The sequence below is a fragment of the Monopterus albus genome, unplaced genomic scaffold, assembly GCF_001952655.1.
Source record: "Monopterus albus unplaced genomic scaffold, M_albus_1.0 scaffold215.1, whole genome shotgun sequence".
Classification (NCBI taxonomy): domain Eukaryota; kingdom Metazoa; phylum Chordata; class Actinopteri; order Synbranchiformes; family Synbranchidae; genus Monopterus; species Monopterus albus.
In genome coordinates, this window is record NW_018128095.1 from 133,701 (window position 1) to 145,103 (window position 11,403).

The window sequence follows — 11,403 nt, forward strand, 5'->3', positions numbered from 1 at the left end:
CAGGAGGAATGTGGACTGTCCACTTGCCCACATACCAGAGACACTCCCTGACACACCCTGGGCAACACCTGCATAGCTGCTCAGGACACACCTGACATCACCTTCACTTTGTGCCAAGGCCTGAAGTGTGCGTTTCAGTTGAGAGCTACAGTTTGTATTCAGACTGTTGTCCAGGTAAAATCTTATCAAGATTCAGTGAAATTAACTGTACACAGTTTCTATGGTGCAGGTGAGTCCACCTGGTCTGAATGAAAACAAGCAACAAGGAAAACAGATTAAAAATGCAGCTTGGACAGCTGTTTGCAAAGATAAACAGGTTATAAAGCACCCGTTAATGAACCTGTGACAAAAACACAGTGTAAACAATAATGATGTGAAGATCTGTGTCAGTCTCAACATGTTGTAATACAGATTAATGTTTGTGCTGCTGCAGGATTAAAGGATGGAGGTCACGCTAACACACACTGGTTTGTTGCCAGCTCTCCCAGTAGGTCAGTGAGAAGGGGGCAAACATCACTCTCATCAGACCCCATTAAAAAAAATACATTATTTAAGCAACAGCCCTTCTCATGTCTCCATGTGTGAATCAGTCTGCAGCAAACTATCATTAAAATTGTGTTAAGAGTTCTCTCATTTCTTTTTTCCCCTCAGTGAACTGAAGGAATTTGGTGTTAGAAGAGAAACTGACTTTTTGACTCAACAATCCACTAATGAAGAAAATTAATAAATCAGCTTGCCTGTTCAATCACGGTGTTTTGTACATGTTTAAAGGAACAAGTGTAAAGCTCTTAATTGTTACTCAAATATCAAAACAAATGTCAGAGAGTCATTAAATCAAGTTCTGGTTGTAACAAGGCTCAAGGACTCCTGGAGAAGCCAATTCTCTAACCACAGAAGAAAAGAAGAAGAGGAGCAGCAGCTCATGCATACATTTCACATTCCTACCCTGTTTTGTGGGATGACAGGAACTCAGTGTGAACACAGATACTGTTTCAGCAGCACACAAGTATTAAACACCACCAATTATCATAGAATATCATTAGAACATTAGACAGAAAAACTAGGGATGGTTTTATTATCAATTGCCCTGAGTTAAGTCATTTTTCATAGTCAGTATTCTTACAACTAACTGAATAGGTAAAAAGTAGAAATACTTCATAAAGAAAACAAAATATAAAAACGAAAACCAGAAGAGAAAATAACTATAAATAAAACATAATACAATAAAACGAGGCAGGCATTGTAAGTATAGTTTACATAAAATAATAGATGGTAAAAAGTATCTGTTCTTTATATTCTTGATCAGCGTCTGATTGGGGGTGTTGGCCCCGGGCCCCCTAACAGGTGCGTCCGGCCGTGACATTAACTACTGGATGATTTACAGTAGTGCTTGTTTCCCGCTGCTGGTTCTTCCGCAGTGTGACTCACTGTAATCCAACATCTGCTGCTCTATTCAAACCTTTCTCATATTAAATCAATAACCATATTCAATCAAACATAAAAAGTACTGATCGACAGTCTTACCTCCCGTGCGACCTGGTTGAGGGCATCATCTTCGGCGATCAGCTTTTCCCGGTTCGGTATTCTTTTCCTGCCTGGTCCCTGAGTCCCCATCATTCAGGAGGTCGTTACCGGGAGCCGAATTATCCTTTAGTCCGGAACATACGGGCCCGGTGCTCAGAAGAAAACAAACTACTAAATTAATCCGGAGATTAAACCCCGGTCTTTTTCTAACGCTACTCGTCGGTCAGCTTATCTTAGTTCACTATCCGCATGCGCCAATCGTTCAGGAGCGATTTACCGAGGGCAAAAATATCCAGAGGTGTCCTTTAGACCGGAACTTACGGGATTGTTGGTCAAAACGGGAGAACGCTTAAATAAAGACTTCGAGATAAAAAAGTAATATTTTTCTGAGGCTATTCGACGGACGGAGAGTGACCGGAACGGCAGAGGGCCGAGCTGCCGCCGCAGTTCGTCCTTTTATAGCTAGCTAACGTTAGCTTGCTGCACAACCGGAAAGCCAGATAAATGTTCATATCACCGGTGGTTGCTGTAGTTGCTCTCTGCCTCGTTTCGCGTGTCTCCGTGAGCAGAAATCATTCACAGGAGCGTCGGTAAAAAGGCCGGTAAACTCTTTAATCCGCCATTGTCAACAGCCGCGCAGGCAGTTGACGCACCGGGCGAGAAGAACCGGGTGTTTTTTTTCCTTCGGGACGCTGAAGTCAGCACAGCACAGGTCACGGTGACAGGTGTGCTTGTACCGGACCGCAGAGTGACACAGGAGGGAGGAGGCGTTTAATGTGGTAGGGAGGATGCTAACTGCGTCAAGTTGGACACGATTACATAGAGACGGGAAGTTGCTTGGAAATAAAGCTAACGATCCCCATGTCATCTAAAATGGCTTTGTCCTCAATTCTGCGGACTCCTCTTGCTCTTCTGGTTTCAGTTAAAGGTCACAATAAAGGGGAGCACAGTGGTTTAAATCAAAAGTCAAACGGAAAAGAACACATAAGGATACTTCTGCTCCCATATTTCAAAATAAAATGATCAATCCCGCCTTTAATTTGAAGGCGGCATCTCTTTCCGATTTTTACAGATTTTTTTAAAGCGAGATTTAATACGAAAAATATAAATTTTAAGAAAATTACATTGTTTATCTGAGCCACAGAACATTATAGGCTACTACAACTTAAATAATAGTTTAACGAAAATAGAGAAGTTAAAAAAATAACCCATAATCACAGAGCTGATTTTAGTTTATTGATCAGAAAGCCAAATACTATAGGGGTCAACACAAAACATGTTTCATCAGTATTTTCTTCCAACTACATTTTCCTTCTAAATAATATTCTCAAACATCACAGATTATTACTAATACTGATAAATAGGCTCCTCTGCCCACAATCAGCTGACAATGAACTGATATATTTATTTAGCAAATAGTAGCAACATGAGGAAAATGTGTTTCTACTGACATTGATGGTAATGTTTGATTTGACTTCCTGACTCTTCTGTGAGAAGTGGTTGAAAGCTCCAGAGAATGGCAGTAAGATGACCTAGAAATTTTTTTTAAACAAATAAATAAACTGGAAATAGAGTTTGGTTTGTTTCACTGACTGGAGAAAAGTGTGCGCACACATGCTTTTCTAACAGGTCGCAGCAGCAGATTTTAGTTCAATGAGTCCAAATGAAATTTAAAATGATGCCCCAGCCCCCCTTGACCCTCTACAGGATAATCTATATAAGCTCACCCTGGACTGGTGGCCAGTCGAACACGAGTCTAGCATTAATGTTTGATAAGAAGATTTAAAAGCTGCTGCTGTTGTTTTATTTCTATTTCCTCAGCACTGGTTCAGTTTTATAAAGAGAGAAGGTGTCTGCAGGAGAAACAAGTCGATGTTGCTCTACAGCATTTACAGCTAAAAACTTTATCTCAAGCTTTTTGAAGAACGAGATTGGTTTTGTGGACGGAGCAGAGAAGAAGAGAAAAGAGAAGCTGGTTTGGCATGTGGAGGTTCCAGCTTCAGTGCATGTTGTGTGATTTCCACTGAGCTCCACTGGTGCTTTCTGCAGGAAGAGCAGAAACACTGCTTTAAATCTTAATGATTGGTTTATCATCAGATAACAGATCACATGAACATTTGTCATTACTGTTCATCATTCAACTGTGGCACAAATATCTTTCCACATAAACTGCACTTTGTCCTAGACCATGTGAAATTTAAATGTTCTTCAGGTCACCATCTCTTTCTCTGGTTCCCAGTCCTGTACACTGGGGAACCAGTGAATGAGCTAACATTTGTATGAAATATTTCAGCTCTTACTCGGGAGGTCTTGTGACTTTTTTCTCTGATGAGATCCAGAAACCTGTGGAAACACGTGTGAAGTTTTACTGACAAGCTGGAAGTCATGATTTAAAATAACACTGAAGACATAATCAAACAAATCAAAAATGAGCGTGATTGTGTTTAACACCTGGTTAAATTGACTGGTGATTCAAGAGGAATCTGCAAATTTAAAAATGATACTCAGCTAAACTGTGAGGTGAAAACATGCGACATAGGTTTCACAGGTCACTGTGTAAATCTCTGGTATGTTTCTGTTTCACCAGTTTTTACTGAATGTCTGGTTGGGACTCGCTGCCTTTCAGTCATTTGTATCAGCGGCTAAAATCACATTTCTAACAACGCTAAGTTGAGCGATCAACCACAAGCCCTTGTCATCTCTCAACTGAAATATCTTCTCAAAACCAACCTTCTTCCTGGATCCTACAGTGCTCAGAGCAGCAATCTTACTCTCAATATCGGACACCTGTAGAGAAATGACAGAAAACTGAGTGAATGTATTCTTTTCATAAATGGTGAATTGGTGTGTAGCTCTGGGGTGAGGAAACTAAATCTGGACGTGGCTATTTAAAACTAGCAGCACTTGTCCTTTACTATAGAAATCTACAGAAGCACAAAACACTGCAACTTCCATGAAAGTATAAAAACTTAGCATCTCCTAATTCCAAAATAACTTAGTGTGCTCCCGTGAGATAAAATAAATAACCACAAGGCAGTTTAAGAGACATTTACAAAATTCTGAGCCTGTCATTACAATCTGATAGCACACTGTCACTAAACGCAGATACACCAACATGCTCCAGGGGTGGGACCCACCTCGCTCTCGGTGCTCTGGACTCTGGCAGCCGTCAGAGCCACCACATCCTCCAGCTCCGACAGCTCAGAGTCTGCTGTCCCTCCAAACGGATTCTTGGCACTCTGTTCGAGTTTCCAAAGCTTCGTCTCTAGCTCGAACGACTGACTGGCCGTGATGTACACCTGTATGGGTAAGAGAAGACACACACCTGCATCACCTGAAACACGGATGATGCTGGTGACAGGGCTGGGTATCGGTTTAAAACATACGCCTGGTTTCCACTGCCTTAAACTGGGGTTTAAAACTGAAAACAGGAAGGTAATTGATGGATAACATTTTTAAAAAAAATCTTGTTTTTCACATCAGAGTCTAATTTTAAATCTTGTTTTTCACATCAGAGTCTAAGGACATTTTTATCTTTGTTTAAACATCTTTTCACAGCATTACCGTACATTTTAGTAACAACGCAACCAGAGACAGGTGCTTACAATGACAGTGTTTCTTACCAAGATACATCTTTAGAACTGTGCGAGTTTGTCCTGCTTCACTAGTACTAGATATGGATTTACTTTAGTAGAGCTACTCATAAATCTTCTTGTATAACCACATCAGATCTCATTGCTGAGCTTGCTCTTAATTGTAAGAAACCTTTCCTGATTAGATACAGATCTAGTAATTACATTGTTGTTTTCTGGTGGTAGAGAATCTGATTTCTTGCACTTTGGCGCTTTTCTGGGTGAGAAAGCTGCTCAAACTGGACCCAGACTGGAACCAGAAATGATCTGTATGTGTTACAGACCCCAGCCCTGTGGTGAACAGACTGGGACACAACAGACTGGACATTCAAAGCCAGTGCAGACATTCGGCCATGCTTCAGATGAGGCAGGACGGTTCGGCTCAGTTTGACCTTCAGACAAAGAGACGTGGGGGGAAACGAGACATGCAGTTCCTGTTGGAGCTTACATTTTCCTCAAGTTTCTTGAAAGCATCTGCTTGCTTTATGTCAGTCCCTACTAAGTGGGACCTGTCGATCGGCTCTGAGAAGCCGTACTTCACCATTGCGTTTTCTGTGGCATTAATGGTTCTCAGGACCTCAGTGGTGAGGTCACAGAGGGCAGCAGCAGTCGATCTCTGAAAGCCACGTAGAGGGACAGATGTTAGCAGCTGGAAAACAACATGATTCTGCAGCAGCTACCAGCCTGGATGCCAAAATATCACCAGGGTCCAGTGGTGTTCGGTGTAGCTTGGTAATGTGGAGGTTTTTCAGCCAGCTGTGTCGAGGTTAGGCTGACAGTTCAGGTGTTTACTAGAGAGCTCAGTCCTACTACACAAACACTCCATGTCAGAATCTGTTCAGGGTTAATCACCGACTCACATTACGTTGTTATAATGGACTCTGACCTCATTAGTGACAGGGCTCATGTGTGAATGTGTCAGTGCGTTTTTTTCTGGACGTCAAAAATGAAAAGACTGCAGTGAGCATGCTGCCGTTAAATAATGCACCAACATCATCTGGAGAAGCAAAATCCAAATACTTGGAAAGTGAAGAAAGTGAGCACAGGCTATGGCGCGGCTGAACATCATATCTCAGCCATGTCTCCTGCACAACATGGCCAACATAGGCCAGCAGTATACTAGATTAATCTTAGACCAACAAGACATGAGATGCGGTTAGTGCAAACAGGACCAAATCTCACTTGATAGCAGATGGATCTCGTCTGTCAGACGACGAAGACAATGTCGGATGCTTACAAGATAAAAATATATGTATATTTCAGGACTTTGGAGGCCCTGTAATATTTAAAACAAGAGAACAACTTCAATGCACCTTCGATTTAGTGAGTCTTTTTAACAAACTGCGAACAAAAGGTTCTGTGGTCAAAAACCACAACAAATGCAAACTCCAAGGCCATCTGAGTATTGATAAAAAAGACTTCCCATCACACTCGGTGTGGTGGATTAAATACAGAGATGTTGTGTGAATGAACTGAGCCTTCAACTTTCCACATGCCAATCAACACCACTTGTGTTAGTAGCGTCTCCTGTGGTGCAGGCAGTTAACTGCTGTCACTTTCTGCCCTGACACAGAAAGTAGCTGTAAGTGAGGATGCAGTCCTGCAGTCTGATTCAACATCTGTTCCAACAACGTTATATCAGAAACACTGAGTGACAAAACAGAGAATGCATTTCCCAAACCTCCTTCATCCATTTCAGGAAGTCAGTCAAATGTAGAAGAGCCAAGTTATCTCATAATTATAATTAAATCTCACTATGATGAGATCTGTTCTCAAAATTATTTATCAGGAAATACCAAATCATGATAAAGCGTATTTAAACTCTTATTTTGAAGTGGAACTCTTTGCAAGGTCAAAAGCCTAAATATGAAAAATGCAAATGTACCATTTTAAAAAATATCAGTGTTCAGACTTCACTGATGGAAAATAGTCTCTTCTCCTGGGACCGGCCAAGACACTGCTCATGTTTCACTGACTGCAACACAAACAGGAACCTGGACATTTACACATCATCATGGAAGAAATCTTGACGGTTTTAGCTTCAAACTGAGGCTAATACAACAGTGACACTGATATGAACCCGAATTAAGGTCACAAGGTTAATTTCAATAAAATTAACTCCAGGTTCCAATTTGCTGGCTCTGACCCGTGACTCAGTGCAGTTGAGTGAAACAGCTGTCCTGGCGTGTCCTACCTTCTGAGCCTCAGTGGGCATCTCATTGCTGGACGAGCTCAGATCTTTGTCCTTCAGAGAGTCCAGAGTGAGTGCCGGGCCGCCCCTAACAGCGGCCAAACCTTTACCCAGAGAGAAGGGCTTCTTCCTATCATCGTCGTCCGATGATAGGCCTTTGTCACTCAAGTTTCCTGCCAGCTCACTCAGCTTCCTCCTCAGCTTTTCTTCCTCGTTCTGACCGGCCTGATTCTGCAGGAGGACATGCCACAGTATTTAAAGATAACTCACTACATTTTTGCCAGCCGATACAATTAGAGAGGAGACTTCTGGACTTGTGCTGAAGCTGGTCCCTTCTCACCTGGCCAGTGGGGGCCATCTTCTCCTCCAGGCAGCTCAGCAAACTCTCAATGACACACATGCGTTTGTTCAGCTCGCTGATCTGTGACATTCAAGTTCAAGATGCTTTTTATTATCATTCATAACCAGTATCACCAGGATTTTCAGTTTGGGCTCTGAAACCACCAATTTCATCCCAATAAAACTTTCAAACTATATTCATGGTAAAAAGGTGAGTTTTGAGTTGTTCATTAATAAATCAAATTTTTGTACATTTCCCACTTTCTCTGTCTGATGCAAAAATGTTTCTGGTTTTTATCGTATCACGTTCATTTGACTGGAAATAAAACATCATTGGTATTAAACAGCACAAATACACTGGGATGATGATTGATCAGTGATTGGATGTTTGTTCTTACAGGAGGGGCTTGACCCAGATTCTCCTGGGAGGAGGCTCTGCTGTTTCTGCGGCAGTGGGGGGGTTGTTGGTACATGGGGGGGTACCTCTGGTACTCGTCCTCCTCTGAGGTGTCGACATACAGCTGCCGAGCTACCGAGGGGCTGGTCTTAGATAGAGAGCGAGTCCGAACCATCTTGCTGTCCCCATAGTCATCTGACAACACACAGGTAAACACACTGGTAAATATCAGACCAACATACTTGTATCTCTGGTTGTCATCTACAATTTAAAATTAAGCTGTAATTGTTTGGAGATGTCAGTGAGGTTAAATACATGAAGCTGCAGTTCCTCTCCCAGACACTAGGTGGACCCTAACCACCGAACACACAACAACATTAAGAGGGTCAGCAAGAAACTTCATTCCTGTTTATGAGGTTTGTGTACTCTGCATGCTGTGTTCTGTGTGTACTGACCAGCTCTCATGGCGTACCGGTCCAGACTCTTCCTGCGGTTCATTCGGTGGTTGTACATGTCGTAGTCCACATTGCTCCTGTAACACCTATCTTCCTGCATCTGCTAAAAATGCCATAACAAAATTAATCAATTGTTACAATCTGTTGCTCAGATCAATAACTAGATTTTTTTATTGGCTCAGTTATCAATGCTCAGTAAACTGGGACACAGGTTGGAAGAATTATATCTGCTCAGGCTGAATGCATGGGTCATTCTGAAGTGACTGAAAGTCAAACAACCACAGAGACATGGGAAATAACAAAGAGACAGAACTACAAAGATGCAGGAAAGAGACACAACATGACTACAAAAATGCACTATACAACCACAAAGAGACTCAAAACCTCAGATTAAATAAAAATGCATGAATCAGTGAATCCACTTTATTTTAGACTGAACAAGTTCATAACAACAGGACAATGTGATTCTGTTTGCACATATGTAGCAGTGTCAGGAGACACAGGACCAGTCCTGTGAACATACGTAAACCTGTCAGCCTTTGGTGTCACCGTACCTGCACAGAGGGTCGTCGTGAATGAGGCAGATATTCCTCTGTGTCAAAGTCCATAGGATGAACCGACAGCAGACGTTTGCGCTTCCGCATCTGAAAAGAGATGAAAACACAGGAAACACAGATTTTACACCAGCAGGTGTCAGGTCAGAGTCACATTCACATCATTTATATTTTTTATGTTACCACTTTGTAGCGCTGAGCCTCGGCCTCGCTGCGGTCATCCTCTTTACAGTTATACATGTCTGCAAATAAAAACGCTGACATTAATTCTGAAATAGAAGGCAGAGTTTGAGCTCACATTTACAGACAATCATGTAAAAACTGTTATTTTTCATTTGTACAGGAGAAAACATGTTTGTACCAACATGTAAATGTCTGTCTGTAATGACTGTCTCTGTTTTTTTGTCTACATTTTATCTTGTGAAGTACTTTGTTCAACATGCTGTTTTTAAAGTACAAATAAACTTGATTTGTTTAGATTAGATTTGACTCACGGCTGTGGATGTCTGGCATGCTCTGAGTGTCGTCTTCTCGACCTCCTGAAGAAAAAAATGGTTTGTATGTGAGTCATGTCAGCCTCATAAACTTTCAGTTTACAGGATTTTAAAGTAATTTTCTCATTAGTACCAAACATGTTTTCTAATCATTTTGATATAAATTCCTCATTATTTCCAAACAGCTGAGTCTTACAGGTAACAACTGACTCCTGCGTGTAACAGATGAACCTTATGGGAAACCTACAGGTAACAAAAGGTGTGTTGACTCACCCTCTCCATTCAGCCTCTTATATAGTAACCTCATCACTTTGGCGCTGCCGAAATGTTTGAACCGGTTTCTGAAATGATCGTGGTACCAACCCAGAGTCCCCATCTTCAAAACTCTGCAGGTACACAACATAAAAGGCAACACAACATGGGTGAATTAGTACACAGTGCACAGGGTTTAACCTCAGAGTGTTTACCTTGCTGTGTAGGTGCAGTCTCACCTGGTCATGCGGCAGTTGTCACACACCCAGCCATGCTCCTTGTTGTTGTAGCGACTACAGGACTTGCAGGTGTACAGGTGACAGTCCAGACACTGGTGTTTGCTGTTGAGCAGGAACTTGAAGGGCTGCAGGCAGCGGATACACAGCCAGTTGACCAGTTTACTCTGAGAGCCCAGCAGCTCCCACTTCATGTCCTCCTTCTCGATCTTAGTCTTCAGGTCCCTGAAATCAACAACACAGGAGGACAGAGTCACACACAGTTCACCTTCCTCTACAGCCGTGGTTCTCAAAGTGTGGGGCGCGGCCCACTAGTGGGGAATAAAAACATGATAGGTGGGGCGCAATGAACAGAGAAAATTAGAAATGGGTCATTAATACAAGTAAATTAAAATAACATCAATTCGGGGCCCGGGAGAAAAAAGTGGAACCACAGTGCAACAATAACGGTTTAATGTCGGCAGGTTAACTGCCGTGCAACAATATAAGGAAACGTACACACAGAGGGCCAATAGTGTACGTAGGGGACATATTAATGTTTAGTTTAGTTTAGTTTATTTCAAGCATGTAAAAAATAAAATAGCATTACAGAAATAAAATTGTGAGAAAAGAAAAAAAAGGTAGTGCATATACAACACAAGAAGAAAAAACTAATAACAATATAAAGACAAAATAGTACACAATTCAGTCATATCACATTCATGAAGTAAATTACAAATACTACCACCATTGCATGCTTGAAAGGGAGTAGAAAGAAGTACAGACTTATCTAGTTCTACCCCCTTTCTTAGACCATGGTATAGTTATGCCAGCGCCATCGACCCCATCAACAACCAGTCAAACCCCCAAAAACCGCCAAGAACCAGCCCTGACATGCACCCAACATCCAGCACCAAACAACCTACACCACAGTGACTCTACTTGCACTCAAACACAAATTCGTCATTGCACACACAGATCGTCGTGTACCAACTATATGAAATAAAATTGTTAACTAACTCAATACAAAACAACATTCACTTAATCAACACCACAAGATTAACAAAGTCTATACATTAATTTTATTATCATACACTACACCCTGAGTACTCCCATATGATCTGCACTATACCTCATCTTTCCTATACCTTGAAATACAGCCTCTTTTATATTTAAACTGTTTTATGCTTGTACATTGTTTTAAATCGTCCTTTAATTTGTTCCACAATTTTACACCACTTACAGATATACAAAAACTTTTTTTTGGTTGTACGTATAGAGTAAATTTTTAAGTTTAAATGGCCTCTTAAATTGTATCCTCCCTCTCTCATTAAACAGTTTTTGAATTCC

At 41.5% G+C, this 11,403-nt stretch overlaps 2 protein-coding genes across 17 annotated transcripts in view; both read right to left on the reverse strand.

Moving 5' to 3' along the window:
- Nucleotides 1-2,002, reverse strand: part of lrrfip1b (leucine rich repeat (in FLII) interacting protein 1b) — a 19,904-nt gene extending 17,902 nt beyond the window's left edge. For all 9 annotated transcript variants that reach the window (XM_020619128.1, XM_020619126.1, XM_020619125.1 and 6 more), the window contains exon 1: nt 1,525-2,002. In XM_020619128.1, the coding sequence (XP_020474784.1) occupies nt 1,525-1,617 (93 nt within the window). In that variant the 5' untranslated portion in view covers nt 1,618-2,002. The remainder of the gene's footprint in view (nt 1-1,524) is intronic.
- Nucleotides 2,003-2,751: 749 nt separating this feature from the next.
- mlpha (melanophilin a) overlaps nt 2,752-11,403 on the reverse strand; it is a 27,780-nt gene continuing 19,128 nt past the window's right edge. For 5 of the 8 annotated variants that reach the window (XM_020619146.1, XM_020619144.1, XM_020619143.1 and 2 more), the window contains 14 exons: nt 10,078-10,299; nt 9,860-9,972; nt 9,587-9,631; nt 9,276-9,334; nt 9,093-9,182; nt 8,539-8,641; nt 8,085-8,278; nt 7,688-7,768; nt 7,351-7,578; nt 5,605-5,772; nt 4,662-4,823; nt 4,255-4,311; nt 3,825-3,867; nt 2,752-3,567 (listed from right to left, as the gene is read on the reverse strand). In XM_020619146.1, coding sequence (XP_020474802.1) covers nt 3,524-3,567; nt 3,825-3,867; nt 4,255-4,311; nt 4,662-4,823; nt 5,605-5,772; nt 7,351-7,578; nt 7,688-7,768; nt 8,085-8,278; nt 8,539-8,641; nt 9,093-9,182; nt 9,276-9,334; nt 9,587-9,631; nt 9,860-9,972; nt 10,078-10,299 — 1,609 coding nt within the window. In that variant the 3' untranslated portion in view covers nt 2,752-3,523. Of the gene's footprint in view, nt 3,568-3,824; nt 3,868-4,254; nt 4,312-4,661; nt 4,824-5,604; nt 5,773-6,221; nt 7,132-7,350; nt 7,579-7,687; nt 7,769-8,084; nt 8,279-8,538; nt 8,642-9,092; nt 9,183-9,275; nt 9,335-9,586; nt 9,632-9,859; nt 9,973-10,077; nt 10,300-11,403 lie in introns of those variants that run through there. The other 3 variants (XM_020619148.1, XM_020619149.1, XM_020619150.1) reach the window with 3 other exon arrangements.